Source organism: Orycteropus afer, unplaced genomic scaffold (assembly GCF_000298275.1).
Source record: "Orycteropus afer afer isolate SDZICR_OR568_19922 unplaced genomic scaffold, OryAfe1.0 scaffold00175, whole genome shotgun sequence".
Lineage (NCBI taxonomy): Eukaryota > Metazoa > Chordata > Mammalia > Tubulidentata > Orycteropodidae > Orycteropus > Orycteropus afer.
Window position 1 is genome coordinate 3,870,980 of NW_006921762.1, and position 25,585 is coordinate 3,896,564.

The following is a 25,585-nucleotide window of genomic DNA, read 5'->3' on the forward strand; positions in this document are numbered from 1 at the left end:
TGATTTTTGAGGTGTCTGCTACATATGCTTATGCAGACTGGAACTTATAAAAAAAAGCTGAAAATGCTGCCCTATGGTGACCATTGGGATTCTGGACTAGAAAGTTTCCAGATGCTGCAGCATGATACACACCATTTGAAAGGCAATTACTCACCTGCTATTGGGCATTGATTGAGACTATCTCAATGACAGAAGGACATAAAATCATCATGAGACCTGAAATACCCATATTGTCTTGGATGATGTCAGAGAAACATTCTACTGAGGAAGGTGGTGCCCAAAATAGTTCCATAATAAAATGGAAATGATTCGTACAAGAACAAGCTAATGGAGAAATGCATGGAGACACCCACTGTGTCCATGAGCAGGTAGCCTCTTTTCCCATGGGTCCTACCCTGGAACCAGCTAAGAAGCTGCCAGAACCCATTGCCACGTGGACAGTGTCATATGAGCAACTTTATGCTGACCAGCAGAAGGCTACTTGGTTTACAGATGGCAGTTCCAGGGGACATGGATAACATTTGATGTAGAAAGCTGCTGCATTAAGACCAGCAGACAGAAAGACCCTGATTGAAGAAGGTAAGAACAAGTCAGCTCAATGGGCTGAACTGCATGCTGTCTTCCCAGTTGTCATGAAAGAATTGAGCAATGGTGACAGCCCATATGTTTGGATTTTTACTGATTCATGGGGAGTGGCCAATGGCCTGGCTATATGGTTAGGCAAATGGATGATGGAAAATTGGACTATTAAGGGGACACCTGTGTAGGGCATGGACCTATGAAAAGCACTCAGGGAATTCAGAGGGTGCATTAGAGTAGGCCATGTTGATGCTAATCAGAAGAATCCCCTTTCTGGATCAGAAGGCTATTGGAATCAGCAAGTAGACATGTTGGTATGCTCCTTTGAGGTGGCCAGTTGGGTCCACAAAATGAGTGGACATGGCAGTACAGCAGCAATGCAGAGATGAACCGAATCTGGACACATCCCTCTTGCACCATCTGAGGCACAAAATGCTAATAAGGATGGCTCTGTCTATCAGCAAGAATGACAGAGATTACAGATGGCTATGGGGCAGAATCCCTTGGGGGACGGCACTGCACATAGCTGGCAAGTTGATTATATAGGACCAATGATACAAGTGGCTCCAGGTGACTACAAATGGGTTGTGGTGGTTAAGTTTGTGTGTCAACTTGGCTGGGCCTGGTTGAGTGTCTGGACAGCTGAATGTAGTTATTCCTCATGGTGAGATTGGTAATTAACTCCATAGTGGAATGTATTGCAGCAGCTAAGTAGCTGCTTTGGGTATGTGGTCTGCTTCCCGTACATAAGAAACAGCTTTGGGAATGGTCTCTAGCTTGTGGCACACTTGAACCTGCATATAGCCTTGTCGTTGTTCAGCAGCCTGCCATGCTTTGCCAACCTTGGGACTTACAATGGACCTGAATTAATGGCCTGCCATGTGGTTTGGTAACATTGGGACTGTGCCTTTTTACTTGTCAACCTTGAGCTTGTCAGGCTCAGCAGCCAGCAGCTGAGTGAAGAAAAGCCTCCAGTTTCATTGGGCTAGAGCAGGAGGCAGAGCTAATGCCCAAGGTTGAGGGGCTTTCACCTAGTCCCTAAAGCCTGGCACTTTGAACTTGGACTTAAAGCCTCCAAACTGTAAGAGAATAAACTCTGCTTTGTTAAGGACATTGCATTTGTGGTATTCTTGTCAGACTGGTACTAGCTAACCAGAACATGCGCCCTCACAGGAATAGATACTTTGGACTGGGCTTTGCTTATCCCATGACAGATGCAAATATCAAAAACACCATTAAAAGATTGGAACAAAAGATACCAGTACCAGTTTGGGCCACCAAGTTATATTCCCTCAGACAAAAGAACATAGTTTACAGCTGATAGAGTACAGCAACAGGTCAAGAAACATATTAAGTAGTCATACCATGTTGTATACCATCCTCAAAGTAATGGTTTGATAGAGAATTGGAATGGGCAATTGAAACATTTGTTACTTAAAACGGGAGAAGGTAAAGGCATGAAGAGCTTCGTGAATGTGTGTTCACACTCAGCATGAGGGGGGCAAAGGGGTGGATCACCACTGGACAGATTCCTATGTTTTTTGGGGGATCTCAGGAAGAAGGATGGGAGAGGATGCTGGTGCCACTGTACAGTTCTTCACCATATCACCTGACATTTCTTTCTTCCTGCCAGAAGCTGTGGTCCTAGGACCCAGGATACAGTTACAGGTACCAAAGGCAGGGGGTGATCCCTAAGCAAGAGATCATAACTATACCCCTGAACCTGTATGTCAGAATTCCCAAGGGCCTTATGAGATGGATTGTATCTTCTCCACATCTGGCAAAATTGGGGTTGACAGTGAATACTACTGTATTGTCCAGTGGTTGAAATAGCCCACTAGTTGTACCTGTGTAACCCTACCCAACATTAATGCGAGTGGGGGAAGGACTTGCTAGGCTGGTCTTGCTACCAGCAATCTGGACTGGCACAGCAGCTGAAACTGACTTCCCTTCCCAAGATGGGAAAGTTTGGGTAAAAATAGATGACAGATGGACAGAAGGAGAAATAATAGCTGAAGACAAAGGAATGACTAAATGGGTTATACAGTAGAGGAGATCTAACATTATGCTGTTATCTAAAGAGATCTCAAAGCAAGGGAATAATCTCTCAGTTAAATTTTATCAGAGGCCAGATGGGGTGATGATGAGATAAACTTTTAGAGTACCTCATTAAATAGATGGACACCTGAAGCAGACCTGAACTTAGGATTCTTTGCCCTACTGAAGGACTAACTGTTAATGACTTTGGGACTGGTAAAATGATTGGGAGGGGCAAATTAATCCTTCAGATATGAAAGGGCCAAAGGCTAGAAGAGACAGGGGGTGACCTGCAGTGCAGTGAATTGCTTAAGATGGTCCTTCTAGCTATTGTCTTCTATTTTGTGATGTCTTGTAAATTCTAGTCTTCATGCCTGTTTAGGATGGGATGTGTCTTGCATCCCACCTTGCCAGAGGGTGTATATGTGAATGTTCTGGGAAAGGTCTCTCTCTTGCTCGGCCCTGCATTTTGTTTGTCATCATCTTGCCCTTGGACTTGAGACAGCAGCCAGTCATCTGACCTGCCAATTTAGGTTCACCAACCCCTGCAACCATGTGAGTGGGGAGAATCCTGCAGACCTACCCATGGACTTGGGACTTGCCAGCCTCCTACCCTTTACCCCACGTGAACCATTTCTTTGGCAGATTGTGAGTTTTGTGAGAGGTTACAGTGAAATACGGAGCCCTAAGACAGGAAGGAGAGTAGTGAGAGGAGGAAGAGGAGTTGATGTTAGAGATGATGGAGTGGCACAGCAGTTTGGGAAGGTTGGACATTTGGAACATCTTTAACCTCCATCTCATAGGGACCAACCTTGTGCTGATCCTTCTAAAAGAAATAATTTCAGCCCTCAGTTTTAATTTCTAATAGAGTAAATATTAATAGATATAGTCCATATAAACAAAAGTTCTTTGGGAGTCTCATTTTTTAAGAGTGTAAAGGACCCTTTACACCACATAGTTTTTGAACTGGTTAATCATATTAGTTCTGAGCTGATGAGGAAATTAAGTTCCATTCAAGGGTGTTCCCATGGTAGTTTTGAATATTTTGGTCTGAATCTTATTCACAGATTTGATCTAATTTGTCTCCAAACCTCTGAATTAACCTGAAATCAGGCTGATCTCCTTGCAGAATAATCTGTTTGTAATCAAGTGTCTGATGTTAGAAGAGTAGAAAATCATTTACTCAGACTTTTCACAAGAATCTTGCTGTTGTTAGTTGCTCACAGGGTCAGCTCTGATTCATGGCAACTTTATGGATAACAGAACGAAACATTGCCCAGTCCTCACAATCTACATTTTTTAAAAGGAAGCAATACCATTACCATCTTTTCTTTATGATTTATGAATGATTTTGCTGAAGAGTTGATGAAGGTGATGATGATGATAAGTTCTACTTGTTGAGTGCTCACTGTGTGTCCAGCACATGCAGCATCTAAGTTTTTTTTAACTCTCAGAACAGTCATATAAGCTAGGTTCTGTGGTGTAGTACCTAAGGCATTTGACTTCTAACCAGAAGTCTGGTAGTTCAATCCCATCAGCCACTCCAGGGAAGGAAGACTGGGCAATCTACTTCCATAAAGATTTACTGCCTCAGAAACCCAAAGGGATTTTTTTTTTTTTTCAGTGTTATTCCTGTGAGAGATTAGGTAAACTTCCAAATTTTAGACAGCTAATAAGTGGCAGGGATAGACTGTAAACTCAAGTCTTTCCAATCCCAAAGCCCATTATTCCTGACTGTAAGACAAAACCAAACCAAACTCACTGCCATCAAGTCGATTCTGATTCATAGTGATCCCCCCCGCCACCCTTTGGGTTTCTGAGGCAGTAAATCTTTATGGAAGTAGATTGCCCAGTCTTCCTTCCACAGAGTGGCTGGTGGATTTGAGCAGCCAACCTTCTGGTTAGCAGTCAAATACCTTAGGCACTATGCTACCACAGCTTCTTTGACCGTAAAAAGAGTGGGACAATTGCAAGCCTGACTTTAAAGAGATGTTGAATACATATACCCAGGCAAGAATTGTGATACGTCTTCAAGTGATGCAAAAGAAGATTAAGACTTCGTCCTTTCCTCCAGAGAGTTTACAGTCTAATTGGGTAGATGTTTTATACAAATAGAAAGTATTGTAGTACTATGGCAGTTCAGTTTGTGTGTCAACTTGGCTGGGCCTGGTTGAGTGGCTGGGTAGCTGGATGTAGTATTCCCCATGATGAGACTAGTAATCAGCTCCATGGTGGAATCTACTGTGAGCAGCTGAGTAGCTGCCTTGGAGATGTGGTCTGCTTCCTGCATATAAGGAGAAGCCTTGGGGAATGGTCCCTAGCTTATTAGCACACTTGAACCCTGTATGTAGCCGAGTTGTTGTTCAGCAGTCTGCCATGCTCTGCCGATCTTGCGACTTTTAATGGACTTGAATTATGGCCTGCCATATGGTTTGGTAATATTGGAACTGTGCCTTATTACTTTTCAACCTTGGGCTTGTCAGCCTCAGCAGCCAGCAGCTGAGTGAAGAGCCTCCAGCTTCAGTGGGTTGGGAGCAGGAGGCAGAGCTGAAGCTTAAGGTTGAGGGGCTTTCAACCAGCCCCTAGAGCCTGGCACTTTGAATTCAGACTTAAAGCCTCCAAATTGTAAGAATAAACTCCTGTTTGTTAAGGCCATCCCATTTGTGATATATTCTTGTCAGAGCAGTACTAGGTAACCAATACAAGCACCATATTTGGTAAATTGTATGTCACAGGCTCTATATAATGGCCTTTGGAATCCAGAGGAGGTAGAGACCCGGATGCATTCTAGAGAGGAATCAGGAAATGCTTTAGGATTTGGCTACTTGGAATGGAGGAGAAAAAAAATCTGTTATAGGCCTAGTAGTACAAATACGTATGAAATACAAATCGGATCTTTCTCGATATCTCCAGAGACTCATTTCCGGGTCCCTGCTGGGCCAGTGACAAAAGGCATTCTAAACATACCTTGTATCTATTTGCCAAAGTTTGAATATGGAAATCATTTAGCAGAAATGTTACAGAGCTCACGATTTTTTAAGAAGGTGACCAAATAATTCATTGTTCATAGTTGTAAAGCATAGTTTTGAGTGTGAAATAGGATACTATTAGAAATGACAGCTAGGGAACAGATGTAACTGGTACTGTTCTGGGTACATTCAGACATAGGTATAACCATTGACACACAAACTGATAACCACACATGCTATCTAATTTGTTAAATTCTCTCTTGTTGTTTTCCTAATATAGTCTTCAAAGTGGTTATTTAAGACCAATGTTTTTCCAAACTGTGGTTTGTAACCCATTAGTGGGTCATGAAATGAGTTTAGTGCCTGGCACCCAGCCTTAAAACTTTAAAAAATCAATATGTTGTATTCAGTAAGGATAAATATTATTTAGTTTAATTATAAATATGCAAATATACCCATATATGCAACATACTTAGGACAAAATATCCTGATAATGAGCCCTTATTGACTGAGTCTAAATCATGTGTCTGCCCCAGGCTTGTGCTGAGATGGAGAGAAGAATGTTGCCAATTTGGCTTCTGTAATAGGAATTTAGCTTTACTTTCTGTTAGAAGAATTATCCAAAAGGGACATTGGAATTCTTTAAGAAAGTATATGTATATGTGTGTGGTATGTTGGGAGGACGAGGAGTTGGATAACAGACACCCAAAAAGATTTACAAGTTTCCACTATAGTTCTGTAAAGGAAGGAATTGAATTAAACAATTTCAAAGATAAAATTTGGACAAAATCTTACGGTGGTAGTCACAGCTGACTGACAAACCCAATTCTTGTTCCCAACCCCTCATTTCCTTTTAGAGACTGGAAGATTGAGAAACTTGCTTTTTTTTGGGGGGGGGGGGTTCTTTTAAAGGTAGGTGTCGCCATATGGCACAGTTCTAGTCTTTGTTTGCCAAGACTTGTTAGGAAGGTTTTTGTTTGGTTTTCTCTTAAAGGGATGGATATTACTGGTACCAAGGATTCCCCCTTCTTTCTGCCTTGAGTGCAAATGTGATACCAGAAGTTATGACTGCTATCTTGTCACAGTGAGGCAACAGCTATGAAGGTGAAAACTTTTGCACAGAGCGGATGGAATAGAAAGAAAAAATGAGCTTGAATCTTTACATTTTTGCTAAACCATCTCCATCTTAAACTTCTTGTTATGTGAGAAAATATCTTCTGCTTTAAAAATTCAACCTTATTTGGATTTCCCATTTTTTGCAATCAGAGAAGTCCTAACAGCTTTTGAATATTATATTCCCTTAGTGAAGGAAGAAATTAATGTATGGCTGTAGCAGATAGGGAAAATTCTAACATTCTATTGGTCTCCAAATGTGTATAACAATTATCTTTATTATCTCATTTCTTTTCTTTACTTCACCATTAAATTAAATGGTACTTTTCTTTCAGCGCTCTAGATTGTTGTTGCTTGAGAATGGGGTCAGAAAACTCTGGCCCTATAGTATATTCCTTCGGAAGGAAGGTTGGGCAATCCTACTTCCGTAGATACTGCCTCGGAAACCCAAGAAGGGGTCGCTATGAGTCGGGGCCGACTCGACGGCACATAACAACAACAACAACAACAATAGTATATTCCTACTTATCCTGAATGGCCTGTACTTCACCAAATTGGCTACTTTGGTCGTTCCCAAACAGCTTGTACTTTTTGCTTTTGTGCTCTTACTTATTGTATCAGTCAGGGTTTTTAAGGGAAACAGAACTAATAGGATACACACACGCACAATTTATTGGCTCATGTGATTGTCGGGGCTATCAAGTCTGAGATCTGTAGGGTGGGCCAACAGACTGGAAACTCACAGAAGCTGTGCTGCAGTCTTGAGGCAGAATTGCTTGACTGGGAAACCTCCATTTTTGTTCTTAAGGCCTTCTAACCTATTGGATGAGGTCTACCCACATTATTAAGGATAATTTCCTTTAATTCAAGTCTACTGATTGTTGATGTTAACCACATCTACAAAATAGCTTCACAGGAAAATCTATGTTAGTGCTTGGTTAAATAACCAGCCTAGCCAAGTTGACATATAAAACTAACCATCCCACTTATGCTATTTCATCTAGAATTCCTTTCCCTCTGACTTCTGAATGACCAAGTCTTGCCCATTCTTTGTGACCCAGCTTAAATATCATAGTCTTTACTAAACATGTGCTCTCCTTTCTCTATCCCATTTCCTGCCTCTCCAGTTCTCCCCTTTCCCTACTTCCTTGTGAAGATTGCACTGAATCTTATGTTCAATCTTGCTTTTCTACTTCTTTTTGTAGAGTTACTGTATTTACATGTATCCCTTAAACATCATTTTGATTTAAATTTCTTTCAGATTTTTTAAAAGTATATGTTCATATATAATCTTTTAGATATACTTTTTTTCACTTAATGTCATATTGCTAAGATTCATATATATTGTACGTCTTAGTTACCCATTATGTGCAACAAATTACCCCAGAACTTAGTGGCTTAAAACAGCCCATAGTTTCTGTGGGTCACAATTTCAGGCACAGTTTAAAAGTACTCTGTATCAGGATCTCTTATGAGGCTACGATCAAGGTGTTACTTAGGGCATAGTCTTCTCAAGGTTCAACTGGGACAGATCCACTTCTAGACTCACTCAGAGGCCATTGGAAGAATTAACTGCTTTATGGGCTGTTAGATTGATATCCTTGGTCAGTCCTCAGATCCTTGCTGGCCATTGACCAGAAGTTGCCCTCAGATTCTTAATAGGTGGTCTTCTTCATTAAAGTACACAGGAAGAGTCAGAAGAGAATACCAGCAAGGTAAAAGTCATAATCTATTGTAACTGATTCATGGAAGTGATAGCCCATCATGGTTACCCTATTCTCTTTGTTATAAGAAAGTCACTATGTCCAGCCCATACTCCAGGGAAGAAGATTACCCAAGGGTGTGAATACCAGGAGGCAGAGATCATTAGGGCCACATCAGAAACTGCCTACCACTTTATCACTGTCTTACTGCCTCTGCTGATTTTTAAGGTTTTTATAATTTGATTTCAACAATCTGACTATATTTCTCACTTCTCAACATGGACCCCTGTTTAGGTATGTCTTCTTTAACATCTTCTTTCAGTGTTTTCTGAATGAATCTAGCCCACATTGATCTCTTTCTTTTTCTGTTCTTATTGAATTTGATGTTTATATTACACATTTAGCACTTTGTTATATATTGAGGAAGTTCATATATGCATAGTAGGTACACATTAAACTTTGGATTGGATGGATTAAGTATTTTATTTTATGTATCTTTTTAACCAATTAAATCTTTTCATCTCACCTATGTTTTCCATCAATCGATCAAATAAAATATATATACAGGTAGTCCCCAGATGATGAAATTCCATTCCTAAATCTATCTTTAAGTTGAATTTGTATGTAAATTAGAATAGTTAGGTCCAGTCATATCTGGTTCACATCTAATGTCATTTAGTCAAGTGTTTGTCTTAGTATATAGTGTACCTTTCTGTGCATAAAAAAACAAACACTTTCAGATGCGCTAAAACATCTTTAACATAATAACACAATAATAATAATAATAATAATAATAATAATAATGACACCATTTTGATAGACATTCACAAAGTAGTACCCATTTTTTATCATGAACCTTTGTAAGACCTTGAATTTTTAATATAATAGGCTTTATGGGGATTGTTTTGTAACTATGACTTGTATCTAAGTCAGATGTTCATAATCCAGAGACTGCCTGTATGTGCATACTGACTTGTTTGAGTGGATTTCTCTTACTGTTTTTGATCTCAGATATTTCTGAATTTAATGGAGTCAGAAGGACCCCCGGAGTCAGAGAGTTCAGAAAAATCAGTCGTTTTTTCACAGCAAGAAGAAGAAGAAGAAACAACCAGTGGACCAGAGGAAATAAGCACTGTGAACCCCCTCTTACAGCCTGCCCTCACAGGGAATGTAGAAGGCCTGCAGAAGATTTTTGAGGATCCCGAGAATCCTCATCATGAGCAGGCCATGCAGCTACTCTTGGAAAAAGACATCGTTGGGAGAAATCTGTTGTATGCAGCTTGCATGGCTGGGCAGAGTGATGTGATTAGAGCTTTGGCAAAATACGGTGTGAATCTGAATGAAAAAACTGCCAGAGGTATTTCATCTGTTTTTTCTTATTGTTATTACTTAAGAATAGTTATGACTACCCAATGATACTATGTACTATTTTTAAGGTTAGATAAATTTGATGTGCCTGCTTTATAGTTGGCATATGTAGACATACATATACGTATATATGAATATATATATACATATATGTGTACACATGTATCTATATCTATATTAATACAGTATAATATAGTAGTTATGAACACAAAGTTCACTATTTATTTAGCTGGGTGATTTGGGCAAGTTACCTAATCTTTTTGTGTCTCAGTTTTTTTATCTTCAAAATAGGGATAATAATTGTATTTTCCTTATAGGTTATTATGATGATTAATAAGATAATACATATAAATAGCCTATCACAGTGCATAAGGTCCCTAGGTAGAGCAAATGATTTATGCGTGGTTACTAACCTAAAGGTTGGTGGTTCAAATCCATTCAGCAGAGTCTTAGAAGAAAGGCCTGGTGATCTGCTTCCATAAAGATTACCTAGGAAAACCCTATGGAGGGGTTCTACTCTATAACATATGTGTTACCATGAGTTGGAATTAACTTGATGGCAGTGGGTTTGTGTTTTTGGTATCATAGTGCTTGGCACATAGTAAATTGGTACACAGTAAATGCTCAGTAGTAGTACTGTTATCTTTCTCTTAGATTTATTAGTTTTAAGTAGACATTACCTAATTAGCTCTTTTAATTCAGTAACTTGTGTTTTTCGGTTACAAATATAATACATGGTCATTGTAGAAAATGACAATAAATAGAAAGTATATATTTTCTTCATGTGCTCATGGTAAATTTTAAAATATTGACAAATGTTAGACCATAAAGGAAGTCTAAACAAGTGCATAAGAGTAAGTGTCATGCAGTTTTTGATCTCTGATCTCAACAAAATAAAATAGTAAAATAAATAGCAAAAAGGGAAGTGAAAATCTATAATTTTAGAAACAAAAACACTAAATCATTTATAGATCACAAAAGATATTAGGAAATTAGAAAAGATTTAAGTGGCAACAGGATCACTATATATCAGAACCTATGAAATACAACTAAAATGAAAATTTAGTTTAATGCATATATTAGAATATAAGAAACATTGAAAATCAGTAAGCTAAGCATTCAGCATAAAGTTAGAAAAAGAACGACTAAGTAACCCAAAGGAAGTAGAAGAAATAAACTAATGACATTGAAAATGAAAACATAGTAGAGAAGATCCACAAAACCAAAATCTGGTTCAGCTAAAAAGACTGTTTTCAGTTGAAAAATCTTTGATGATATTCATCAGAGAGAAGACAAACAATATTTGCCATTAAAAAAATTGGAGCATTAACATAGGAAAAGCTAAGATTAAAAATGTCATTAGAAAATATTATAAACATCTTCTTGACACAGCATTTGAAAACTTGGATGAAATTGGCAATTTTTGAATAAAGTATAAATGATCAGAATTGATTAATGAAAAATGAAAATCTTAACTAGATCAATGGCTGTTAAAAAAATTGAATAAGAAATGAAAATCTACCTGCTTCGCCTGGCATGAATTTCACAGAAATTGTTTTAAAGATGAGGTCTATTAAACTTTTAGGGAAGAGGTCATTTCTAACATACATATGTTCTGGAGAATAAAAGGGAATTGCTTACCTTGTTTTTTATAAGAGGAATAATTTTTGTAGCAAAGCCAGTTAAGAGCAGTACTAGAAAGAAAAATTATAAGCTGATCTTACTTAATAACCTGGTTGCAAGCAACCTAAATAAAATACTAATAAATTGAATCAAAGAGCATGTATTAAAATTTTAATTAGACTATGTTGGGTTTATCCCATTGATACAAGGATGGTTTTAACATTAGAAAAAATATTCACGTAATTCACTACATTAAAAGATTAAATTGGCAAAACCACATGATCATCTCAGTAGATATAAAAAAGTCATTTTGAAAAGCTAGCACTGAAATTACTGGAACTAACTGAAAGTTTCAGCAAAGTGGCAGGGTACAAGATCAACATACAAAATTCAGTCGGTTTCCTTTACACTAATGAAGAGAATTCTGGAAAGAAAATCAGGAAATGATACCATTTACAATAACTACCCAAAAGATGAAATATTTAGGAATAAATCTATCCTAGACACAAAACACCTATACAAAGGAAACTACAAAACACTACTACAAGAAACCAAAAGAGACCTACATACGTGGAAGACTATATCATAGTTATGGATAGGAAGAGTTACGAGTGTCAATACTACCCTGAGTGATCTACAGATATAATGCAATCCTGATCCTGATTCCATCATCATTCTTTACTAAAAAAAACCCAAAAACCCCAAAAAAACGAACTCACCACCATTGAGTTGCATCCAACTCATAGTGACCCCTTCTTGGGTTTTCAAGGTGGTATCTCTACGGAATAGATTGCCCCATCTTCCTTCTGAGGAGTGGCTGGTGGGTTTGAACCACCAGCCTTCTGGATAGCAGTCAAATGCCTTAGGGACTACACCACCAGAGCTTCTTTAAAGAAATGGAAAAACTAATCAACTTTATTTAGAAAGGAAAGAGTAAGATACTACTAAAGATGAAGAACAAAGAAGGGGACTTCACACTTCTCATTCTCAAAACCTTTTACACAGCCATGGTAGTCAAAACATCCTGGTTTGGTACAATGAAAGACACATAGACCAATGGAACAGAATTGAGAACTCAGAGGTAAATCCATCCACCTATGGACAGGTGATCTTTGACAAAGAGCTAAAACTTATTAAATGGGGAAGAAATGATCTCTTTAATAAACGATGCTGGCAAAATTGAATATCTATTTGCAGAAAAATGATACAGGATCTATATCTCACATCGTATACAAAACTAACTCAAGTTGTATCAAAAGCATGCACCTAAAATCTGACACTATGAAGACCATCAAAGAAAAAGTAGGGACAAACTTACAGGTCCTAATACATTATTGAAAAAAAAAATTAGCACTCACTTATGATGGAAGTTCTTAGCTAAATAAGAATAGAAGAATATTTATCAATAACCTGAAGGAAACTTACCTAATATTGAAATTTTAGAAGCATTCTAAAATCAGAAATATTATATAGTATAAATATTATATGATGTTCACTGTCATGGCTTTCATTAGTGATTGTATTGGAGGCCTTAGCAAGTGCAATAAGACAACAAAAATAAATAAGAGACCCAATGAAGCATTGTTCTGGTGCTGACTTTTACTAGCTTTCACAGCTGATTGTTAAATATTCAGGAGTTTTGCAAAGTGATTTATATCACATTGGAACTTGAAGTTGGCCCAGAGGGAGCACATTCACCATGGAAACTGGTAAGTGGTACAAATCAAGACTTTTCCTCCAAGAGCACTGAATATTAAACATTTGCTAACATATCACTGAATATAAAGATTAAAAATTACACTTGCTGCCAAGTTCATTCCAACTCATGGTGACCCCATGTGTTTCAGAGTGGAGCTGTGTTCCATAGAGTTTTCAATGGCTGATAATTCAGAATAGATTGCCAGGCCTTTCTTCCAAGGTATCTCAGTGTGGACTTGAATCTAACCTTTGACTAGCAGCTAAGCATGCTAACTGTTTGCACCAACCAGGGATAAACAAAACTCATTATTCATAGGCACATAGATTTGAAACCAAGGGAATCTACTAACTGTTGGTACTAATAAGGTTTAGCAGTAGTATTAATAGAAGATCGACGTGTCAAATCAGTAGTTTCATATCCATCAACATTGATTTAGAAAATATGGTAAAAAGTAAGAACTTATTCACAACAAAACTGTAAGTAAACTAGGAATAAATCTGATAAAAGAATTGTAAGAAATTTATGGCAAAAGTATAAAGCTGTATTGAATGATGTAAAAGAAGATACAAATTTTATCTATCTATCTATCTACACATACATATATGGGAGCTCTGGTGGCGTGGTGCCCAATGCATTTGACTGTTAACCAGAAGGCTGGCAGTTCAAACCTACCAGCCACTCCTTGGAAAGAAAGTTGGGCAATCTACTTCCATAGAGATACCACCTCAGAAACCAAGGGTGGGATTGCTATGAGTCAGAGATGACTCGACGGCACATAACAACAACAACAATATACATACATATATGTGTGTGTGTGTGTGTGTGTATTTTTTTTTTACAAGCAGTAAGATTAAATGTCATAAAGATGAAAATTTTCCGAAAATTAATTTATGAATCTAGTCAATATCTGAGCACAGTTTTATTGTTTTCTTTTTTTTTTTTAAATACCAACTGAGAAGCTGACCTTAAATTTCAGTGGGAAAAATCATAAACTAATATATGATTCTTTAGAACATTGGTTAGTTATTTGGAAAAAAGTAAAATTAGATACCTACTTTGTACCATGCACGTAAATCAAATAGGTTCTTGTAAAAATGTTAAAACTTTCTGAAAAGCAGGAGAGTTTTGCTGTATTCTTGATATAGCACAGGATTTCTTAAAACAAGTTATGAAGAATATAAACTATTAAGGGAAAAGACTGTTATATTTAACTATGTTGTTGTTGTTGTTTGCCGTCGAGTTGGCCCCGACTCATAGCAACCCCTCCTTGGGTTTCCAAGGCAGTATCACTACGGAAGTAGATTGCCCAACCTTCCTTCCGAGGAGTGGCTGGTGGGTTTGAACCGCCAGCCTTCTGGTGAGCAGTCAAGTGCCTTAGGCACTATGCTACCAGAGCTCCTATATTTAACTATATAAAATTTAAAAATTTTCACAAAATGTTGCCACAACAAAATGAAAAGATAAGCCACAGACTGGAAGAAGATATTTGCAATATCTTCTCAACTAACAAAAGACCTATCTATCATATGAAGGGAACCTATTAATCAGAAGCATTCAGCTAATAGAACAATAGGCAAAAGATACTGACAAGCAATTTATGGAAAAGAAATTCTCACAGCCAGTCAATATATGAAAAGATGTTCAACTACATATTGTTATTGTTAAGTCCCACTGAGTCACTTCTGAAAGAAACAGTGCCTGGTTCTGCACCATCCTCACAGTTGTTGCTATATTTGAGCCTATTGTTGCAGCCAATGTGTCAATCCATCTTGTTGAGAGTCTTCCTCTTTTTCACTGACCCTGTACTTTGCTGAACATGATATCCTTCTCCAGAGGACTAGTCCTTCCTGATAACGTGTCTAAAGTAAATGAGATGAAGTCTTATCAATCTTACTTCTGAGGAACATTCTTCCAAGACACATTTATTTGTTCTTCTGACCATACATAGTATATTCAGTATTCTTTACCAACACCATAATTCAAATACATCGATTCTTCTTTGGTCCTCCTTATTCATTATTCAGTTTTTGCATGCATATGAAGTGATTGAAAATACCACGGTTAGAGTAGCAACTAGGGTCTTAAAAGTGGTCATCTAGGTGCAAAAATCGGCATCTCCTTGTCCGGAGCAAGGAAGAATGAGGAAACCAAAGACACATGGAAACAATTAGTCCAATGGACTAGTGGACCATGGGAACCTCAGCCTATATGACTATGAGACCAGAAGAACTAGATGGTGCCTGGCTACCATTGTCAACCTCTTGGAAAGGGATCAGTGCAGGAGATCCTGGATAGAGTGGGAGAACAATGTGGAACAAAACTCAAAATCATAAAAAAAGCCCAGGCTTGCTGGTCCGATAGAGCCTGGTGAACCCCCTGAGATTATGGTTCCTGGTCACCCTTCAGGTCTGGAATTGAACTCACTCTCATGGCTCGCAGCCAAACAATGGACAGGCATATAGGGTGAAGGTAGGTACACTCCTTAGAGCAATCAATCATGGTTGATCAGAAAGGCAGTATTTATACAGGGAGATAGCTCAGGGGTAGGAATGCATAGGGAAGAAGGACACAGGGAAAAGATAACCACAGGGAAGAAGTGGGAAGAGAACTATTACATCATGGGAATTACAGTCAATGTCATGAAACAAAATGTTTATGAACTGCTGTATGAAAAATAAATTTGTACTGTAAACTTTCACCCAAATCACAATTAAAAAAAAAAAAAATACTTTGGCATACCATAATCCTCAAAGTGACATCTTTGCTTTTTAACAATTTAAAAGGTCCACTGATACATATGCCCAGTGCAATATGTCATTTGATTTTTGTCTGTTGCTTTCATGGACTTTGATTATGGATCCAAGTAAAATGAAATCCTTGACAACTTCAATATTTTCTATTTTTATCATGATGACCCAGTTGTGAAGATTTTTGTTTTCTTTATGTTGACGTGTAATCCATACTGAAGGTTGTATGTAGTCTTTGATCTTCATCAGTAAGTTCTTCAACTGCTTTTTGCTTTCACCAAGCAAGGTTGTGTCATCTGTATATCCCAGATTTTTAATGAATCTTCCTCCATTCCTGATGTATTCTTCTTCATATAAGCTTCTTGGATTATTTGCTCTACATGCAGATTGAATAGGTATTTTGAAAGTGTACTTTCCTGATGCACACTTTTCCTGATTTTAAATCACACAGCATCTCTTCTTGGTCTATGTACAGGTTCAACATGACCAAAATTAAAAATTCTGAAATTTCCATCCTTCATAACATTATCCATAATTTGTTATGATACACATAATCAAATGCCTTTGCATAGTCAATAACACACAGGTAAACAACTTCAATGTTGTTGTTATGTTGTTATGTGCCGTCAAGTCGGCCCCGACTCATAGCAACCCCTCCTTGGGTTTCCGAGGCAGTATCACTACGGAAGTAGGATTGCCCAACCTTCCTTCCGAGGAGTGGCTGGTGGGTTTGAACCGCCAGCCGTCTGGTTAGCAGGCAAGTGACTTAGCCACTATGCTACCAGAGTGCAAATTTAAACAATGAGTAATCAATACTTACTTACCACACTGGGAAAAAATTAAGTATTTGACAATATCTGACAGCATTAGTAGCATAGTGCCTAAGGCATTTAACTGCTAACCAGAAGGCTAGTGGTTCAAAACCCATCAGCCACTCCTCAGAAGGAAGGTTGGCAATCTACTTCTGTAGTGATAACAGCCTCAGAAACCCAGGGTCACTATGAGTTGGATCTGAGCATTAAGTATTGGTGGAGATAAGGGAAATGGGAACTCTTGTAGTCTGCTGGAGGATGTGTAAATTTTTCTGATCACTTTGAATAAACTTTATATAAAGTTGAAAATGGACATACTCTATGATCTAGAATTATATTTCTAGATATATATCTTTGGAAAACTCATGTAGATTCACAAGGAGACATATGTATGAGTAAATTTGTTCAACCATAGTTTGTAATAGTGCATAATTAGAAATAATCTAAATCAATAGAATAGAATAGATATATTATGATTGATTCACACAAATAATACAGTTAAAATGAAGTAACTCTTAGTATTAAAATGGACAATTTTAAAAAAACCATAAAATTGAGATAAAAAGCAAGGTACAAAAATATTCTATAGTGAATTGATTAAAGTGTTGATTTTGGAGACAGACCTCCTGAGTTCAAATCCCAGGTCTGTCACTAAGCTGTATGACTCAGGCAAGTTATATAACCTTTCTGACCAATTTCTTGATCCATAAAAATAGGGATAATAGTTGTCTTAGGCTGGATTCTCCAGAGAAGCAAAACCAGTGACGTTTATACATATGTGTGTGTGTGTGTGTATAGGTATACACACACACACAACACACACACACACACATACATATATATGTATACACACACATATACATACACACATGTTGTTGTTAGGTGCTGTCAAGTCGGCTCTGACTCATAGCGACCCTATGTAGAACAGAATGAAATGCTGCCTGATCCTGTGCCAGCCTCACAATCCTTGCTGTACCTGAACCCATCATTGCAGCCACTGTGTCAGTCCATCTCATTGAGGGCCTTTCCCTTTTTCATTGACCCTCCACTTTACCAAGCATGATATCCTTCTCCAGGGAGTGGCCCCTTCTGAAACCATGACCAAAGTAAGTGAAATGAAGTTTGGGCATTCTTGCTTCCAAGGAGCACTCAGGCTGCACTTCTTCCAGGACAGATATGTTAGTTCTTCTGGCAGTCCACGGTACTCTCAGTATTGTTCGCCAATACCACAACTCAAAAGCATCAAATCTTGTTTGGTCTTCCTTATTCATTGTCCAGCTTTCACAGGCATATATATATAGATAAAAAATTATCTCAAGGAAATGGCCAACACAGTTGTACAGGCTGGAAAGTCCTAAGTCTGGATCAGACATCAAACTCGAGGTTTCTCCTGACTCACACAGCTGCAGGGGCTGACAGACTGGGGCGATCTACTTCCGTAAAGATTTACTGCTTCAGAAACCCAGTGGGGGTCACTATGAGTCAGAATTGACTCGAAGGCAGGCACTGAGTTTGGTTTTGGTATAGAAGGCTGCAAGGAGCTCTGGTGGTGCAGTGGTTAAGGCATTCAGCTGCTAACTAAAATTTCAGTGGTTCAAACCTACCATCTGCTCTGTGAAAGAAAGATGAGGCAGTCTGCTTCTGTAAAGATTTATAGCCTTGGAAATCCAATGGGAATTGCTGTGAGTTGGAATTCACTCAGTGGCAGTGAGATAGCAGGCTGCTGGCTGCTGAGACTGATGAATCCAAGATCAGCAGGTAAAATGGCAGATTGTTGCCTTATAGGCTGTGAAGGCAACATTCCTCAAATCAGCAGGCAATACAGCAGGCTGCTGGTTCAAGTCCAGGAACTAGAGGTGATGATGGGTCAAATGTAGCATCCAAAATGAACAAAAAGCCAGAAACCTTTCCCAAATCTTTTCTACATATACTGGAAGCAGGCCACATCCTGAAGGCAGCTCCACTTCAACTAATTAGCTGCTCACAGCAGATTCCACCATGGAGGTGATTACACTGCATCCAATCTCATCCTGGGGAAAACTACATCACAGCTGCCACACCACTCAAAATCATGGCCCTACCAGGTTGACACACAACCTTAACTACCACAATATTAATATCTGAAAAATATACTATATAAAAGAAGAGTCCCAAATCAATATTTGACAGTGGGCTTCTACTTACTGTTGGAGTTAGTCTGCCTAGTTTATGTATTGATGTTGTCTTGGTAGGTAATTTCATTTATGGCAATAGGTCTACAGCCTTTAGAGCTTGGTGATGTATTCCACTGGAATCCATTTTTTACTCTGATTTCATGCTCACCATGAAATCTCATCTGGCTAGGGAAATTCAAAAGGAAACTTGAAAGTACATCCTGATTTGTTGCTGCTTGTAGTAAAATGCCAGAGGAAAGAGAGAAATTGTTAGGTGAAAAGGAACCAAGGCTTAATGATTTTGGAAATTCTAAGGAGTGGCAAAGATGTTATTTGTTGTAGGAAAGCATTCTCTAGAGAAAAAGATGAATATGTGACTTTATAATCCTTTGCTGATATGTCAAAAAGATATAAAGTTCAGAGGATTTAGACATAAGAGATTAAAGGTATGATGAGGGTGTTCCCTCAATCAACCAGGAGCATTAGGGAGTCGTCTCTCAGCTATTTTAGCAGAAGCCAAAAACAGAGAAAATGTTATCTTCAAAGGATTTGTGGACCTGGCTTTTGTCTAATGGAGTATATTGAATCCTTGTCACATCCAGGGGAGACCTACAAAAATCTTGATAATAATATATCAGCAAAAACACTACCAATTTGGACTGTAAGAGATAAGAGTACAAAATTTAAAAAAAGCCTGTCAGACCCCCAAAATTCTGCTATCAGAAAGCAGACTGATAAAACTGCTGAGTTGCAAACACATGCTATCTTTCATGAAAAAGGAAGGATGGCTTAGAAGGTTGAATCCAGACCCAAGAGTGTGAGCCAAAAGCATGGAGGGCAGAGCTGAAAAACACAGAGAATTATTCCCAGGTCTTGAAAGCTAACGGAGTTTGCTCTGCTGAATTTTGAAGTTGCTTTGCACCAGTGACTCTTACTTTCTGTTTTCCCCCATTTTGAACTGGAATGCCTAGACCTGTGATCTGATACTTGCCTCTATATTTTATTGGAGGAGTAGCTAACTCTATTAGTCTCAGAGGTCCATAGATAAAGAATTGTGCCCCAGGACTGTAGAGGAGGAACAAAACGTGTAGTGGTTGCAAATTCCTTGGTAAAAAGCTTTCTTTGTAAGAGTGATTGTTTTAAAAAATATTTTAAAAATTGGGGCTAATAATGCCTATCTCACAGGGTTGGAAGGATTAAGTGAAGCAACACATAAAATGCCTAGCATTTAATGTTAGCACATTCTCTTGCTCAACTCTTCTTGTAGTAGTAGTACTTGCCTTTTTGGCCAGTTTAGTGGGCGCAGTGCCTAAGGCATTTACCTACCAGCTGCTCGTGGAAGGAATACGGGGCAATCTATTTCCGTTAAGATTTACTGCCTTGGAAACCCAATGGAGGTTGCTATGAGTTAGAATTGACTCAATGGTGATGGGTTTGTTTTTTCATTTGGAAGCATGAATACTAGTATATTGTTGCTAGAAAATAAAAATGAGTTTTTGGCTTGATTTTTTTAAAACTAGTCTGAAAAAATTTTAAAGATGCTTCCCCTATTTTTCACCTTTACCTGATTCACCTTGTTGTTGTTATGTGCCCTCGAGTCGGACCCGACTCATAGCGACCCCTCCTTGGGTTTCCAAGGCAGTATCGCTAAGGAAGTAGATTGCCCCATCTTCCTTCTGAGGAGTGGCTGGTGGGTTTGAACCACCAGCCTTCTGGCTAGCAGTCAAGTGCCTTAGGCACTATGCTACCAGAGCTCCCTTAGTAAATTTAAGAAATAACTTTCTAATGTCATAATATCAGTTTTTATTCACATGATTAATTCCAAAGCCAGTTGTATTAATTTTTATAATTGCATTAATGACAATGCTAGAGAAATTAGTGTTTGATGGTATATCTTAGACTAAAATCATGGTTCAAGTTGTGTTCAAAAATAAATGATGGCTGGGGAGTTTGCCATCTTCCTTAAACGATTGTCTGTGTTCATATCTTGGATCCATCATTTATTGGCTATATTCCCTGGGCAAGTTTCTTAACTTCTCTGGACCTCAGTTTCCTTATCTATAAAATGGAGATTATAATAGTTCTGACCTCATAGGATTGTTTTGAAATTAAATGACTTTTATATAGAATACTATGTTAGAATACTGCCTGAAACACAATATTGTTCAGTATTTGATAGCCATTTTTCTCTTTTACTGCATAAAATAGCCTAAAACAATGTAATGTATTTGACCTGACCATCCTTGTTCTGTTTGCTAGGTTACACACTCTTACACTGTGCTGCAGCCTGGGGTCGGTTGGAAACTTTGAAAGCACTAGTGGACTTGGATGTTGATATAGAAGCTCTGAACTTCCAGGATGAGAGAGCACGAGACGTTGCTGCTCGGTATTCCCAGACTGAGTGTGTTGAATTCCTGGACTGGGCAAGTAAGGAAGCTTAAAATGTATTAGAAAAGTGGTTGTGTTAGTGTACTTTTCTCCTATGCATTATAGGCTGTATCTTCAGCAAAGCAAAAGAGATAATTGATATTTTCACTTTACATCAAGATGTTTTATTTATTGGAAACAACTACAGCTACATGATGGTAAACAACTATATGATGATAATATATGAAATCTGCCTTTTTTTTTGTATTTCATTATTGGCCTGAAACAATGTACTTAATAAGAACTGTACATATTAGAAAGGAGCTCTGGTAGTGTAGTAGTTAAGGTATTGGGCTGCTAACCAAAAGGTCTGTGATTTGAACCCACCAGCTGCTCCACAGAAAAAAGACAGTTCGTCTGCTTCCATAAAAATTTAAAGCGTTGGAAACCCAATGGGGATTGTTATGAGTTGGAATTGACTCGATGGCAATGGGTTTGGATTTTTTGGTTTGGTACATATTAGAAGCTGAACAATTTATCAACTTGTAAGCATTTCACCAATAATTTTCTATGAGACTATATGTACAATATATGTATTCAAGGCCATTTTCTGAAAGATCCAGGCTAAGTGGACCATTCCTTAAATGTTTTTTTTTTTTTTTTAAGTACACATTTGAGTAATAGTTTGATTTCTCCAGGTAGAAAAAGTTGTCGTAATAATTTAAAAACTGTTTTCCTAGACAAGGTTAACCTGTGGTATTAGAAGTAAGAGTTATTGTTAGCCTTGTAACATGAGAAGACTTTGTGGTAGTCAAGTTGTGTGTCACCTTGGCTGGGCTTGGTTTTGAGTAGCTGGTTGTAGTTATTCCCCATTATGAGATTGGTAATCAGCTCCCTGGTGGAATTTGGTGGAGCAGCTGAGTAGCTGCCTTAGGGATGTGGTCTGCTTCCAGTATATAAGGAGAAGTTTTGAGAAAGGTCTTGGCAGCTTTTTGGCACACTTAGACCCTGCATGTAGCCAAGTCTTCGCTTAGCAGCCTGCCATTTTTCCTGGCGATCTTGGTCTGCCTCTAGACTTGAATTAGTAGCCTGCTATGTTGTTTGGTAATATTGTGACTGTGCCATTTTATTTGTTGACCTTGGACTTGTTCGCCTTAGTAGCCTGCAGCTGTCTGAGTGAAGAGACACCTCTAGCTCCAGTGAGCTGGGAGTAAGAGGCAGAGCTGAAGCCCAAGGTCAAGGGGCTTTTACCCAGCCCCTAGAGCTTGGCACTTTGGACTCGGACTTGTAGCCTCCAAAACTGTAGGAGAATAAACTCCTGTTTGTTAAAGCCACTTGTGGTATTCCTGTTAGAGCAAAATAAAGTAACTAAAACAGACTTCTAGGGTATTTTTTTTCCCCTGATATGGTTGCTGGTTGTGTGGGTATGTTCATTTGTGATAATTCATTGAGCTATATACACTTAATAATTTTTGCACTTTTCTGTATGTATGTTATACTTCAATACAAAGTTCAAAAAAGCTATTAGCTATTTTGAGTTTTGATAATATTCTGCTTACATCATCTTTACAACCCTGTAGAATATAGTTTAAAGAAATTTTAGGAAGCTATTGCTATGTAGGGAGCTCTGGTAGCATAGTGCCTAAGGCGTGTGACTGCTCAGCAGAAGACTGACCCACCAGTCAGTCCTTGGAAGGAAGGTTAGGCAATCTACTTCTGTAGTGATACTCCCTCTAAAACCCAAGGAGGGGTCACTGTGAGTCGGGTCTGACTCCATGGCAGTGAGTTTGATTTGGTTATACCTATGTAGCTATGTATGAGTACAAATCTTGGTTAAATAACTAGTGCTTGACCTTTGGCAAGAATGACAGTTTAGTCACCCACACCGTGCTGTTTCCATAGCAGACCTGAGAAACTAAGTGAAGCATATGCAGAAGACGACACTGGTACCCTGAACATCAAATGAAAAGATAAAGAACTAGATTGTACTGATTGGAAGAAGAAACTGAAAATATGAACAAGGAGAAATGTAGCAGAGTTACCCTGCTAGCTGGCCCAGCATAGCATGGCCATCTTGAGACATATACAGCAGCAACCCCAGTGGAGAAGCACAGAAAGGAACTTCATGGTATTCCTAACAGGGCATAAAGTAACTGTGTAGACATACCTGGATTGAAATAAGGTTCTAATTGCTAACTGCAGTCAGCAGGAAGAGCCCAGGTACCCTCGCCCAGTGACCAGAGGAGTATGCTCCCTGCCCCTACATCTTCCTGGTGATTAGTGGCACAAACCCTCCCATTCCTGCAGCTCAACCACAGGTCACCAAGGCATGAGCCCTCTCTTCCACCCCCAGCCAACACCCTCCCCTTGTCCTGAATGTGACCCCACCCCCTACCTGAAAACCTTCCTGAACTCCAACAGGCCAGTTAGGTGTGGTGCTGATGCTTACTTCACGCCACCTCTGCCCACCAACCCAGCTGAGTGGTGCCAAGCCACCTGGACATGGTGTTAGTTGTTTGGCCCTCCCCTGTTGTCCATCAACCCAAGTAAGCTCCCCACCCTCTTCTCCTGCCTGGTGAGAGATGGCAGCAGCATGACCCCATGCAAACCTCCCTGCTGCCTCTCCCTCTTTCCTTTAAGTACCACTTGGCCCTCCATCGCACTTCCTACCTACCATGTGTACCCTGGCCCACTGTTCACATCCTCCCTCACTATGCGAGAGGTGGTTGCAGTGTGACCATGCATGCACACACTCACTCGCTACTCACCTCCCCATCTGACAGAAAGTGGAGACCACACCCCCACAGGTCAGCTGCACTCATCACAACTGCTTCCCCACCCACTCAGTGAGTGCCATTGTCTGCTCTTGCATCATTAGATCAGTGACAGACAGCAGTCAATGACTACCCAAAGTGGCTTACCTCAGCCATTTTCTAAGACGAGTGAAGAGAAACCTGTGCTTACACACCCAACTGCAACCTCACCCATCCTGAGACAGGTGGCAAGCACTCCAGTGCAGATGGACTAGCAACCAGAATAGTACACCCATCCCACCTGCCTGGATACATCAAAACAAAACATCACAAATTATCAGGATGTAGCAAACAAGCATACAATCAATAAATAAACACTTTAATGCTTCAGAAACAAAGGATAATATCAAATACCTAATGAAACACGGACAAGATGATTCTGGCAGGTGACCAAAATAAAAAACCAGGACCTCATCCTGAGGGAGAAATGGTAATGGAGCTACATGATAAAGAATTCAAAAGACACATATAGGACTCTCCAAGAGATTAGGAAAGAGATCAAGGAAAACACAGACAAAACTCTAGAAGATCTCAAGAAAACAACACAAGAAAAAAATGACGAAATAAATATATAATTAGAAAGCATACAAAAACATCAACTAGAACTCTAGAAAATTAACACTCAAATTTCAGAATTAGATAATACATTCAATTCTACAAAGGAGTAGAACTGAGTCAGTGGAAGTCAGAAAAAGTGAAATAGAGGGAAAATCCTTGTTACCAATCTGTTAGAGGAACAATCAGAAAAAAGAATGAAGAAAAATGAAGAAGGCCTAAGAGTTATGTGGGACATTATGAAGGGAAATAATTTACATGTGATTGGAATTCCAGAATAAGAAGAGACAACAAAATAAAACAAAAACTCAAAGAGAAAATTTTCAAAGATTTGCTGGCAGAAAAATTCCCTAATATTATGAAAGACAAAAAGATATCCATCCAAGAAGCTCAACAAATGCCAAATAGGATAGTCCTAAAAGTAAATCACCAAAACATCATAATCAAACTGTCTCAGACAAAGAAAGAATCCTGAGAGCAGGTTGGGAAAAACAAAATGTTATCTACAAATGGAAACCAATATGGACTAAGCTCTGATTTCTTGGCAGAAACTATGCAGGCAAGAAGTAAATGGAATGACATTTATGAAACCCTAAAAGAAAAAAATTGCCAACCAAGAAATCCAGCAAAATTGTCCCTCAAATATGATGGCAAAATTGGAACATTTCCAGATAAATAGAAATTAAAGGAATTTGTAAAACCAAGCTTAATCTTACAAGAAATACTAATGGTAGTCCTTCATACAGAGAACCAATAAAGCCAGAAAACAACCTGAGATTAAGATACATCACAACATTGCCTTTGGAAACCAATCCAGATAAAGAATTTTTAAAAATAAAATAAAGCTACAAGACCAGAAATAGGAAACTGGGAATGTCAATCAGAAATAGGGAACTGGGAATGTCAATCTATAAATGATGACAACTTCATAACAAAAAGAGGGACTAAGTGGTGTAGTTACAGAACTTACATATATAGAGAAAGTTAAGGTTATATCAAGATAGAACATACTGTTTTAAACTTAGAAAGATAAAAGTGAATTTCAGG

The 25,585-nt window shown here is 38.6% G+C and overlaps 1 protein-coding gene across 1 annotated transcript in view; it reads left to right on the top strand.

Annotated features, from left to right (window-relative positions):
• Positions 1–9,427: 9,427 nt before the first annotated feature.
• The window catches only part of ANKRD45 (ankyrin repeat domain 45), a 66,783-nt gene continuing 50,625 nt past the window's right edge, over positions 9,428–25,585 (top strand). Inside the window, exons 1-2 of the mRNA XM_007947108.1 lie at positions 9,428–9,758; positions 21,063–21,230. Of these exons, the coding sequence (XP_007945299.1) occupies positions 9,428–9,758; positions 21,063–21,230 (499 nt within the window). The remainder of the gene's footprint in view (positions 9,759–21,062; positions 21,231–25,585) is intronic.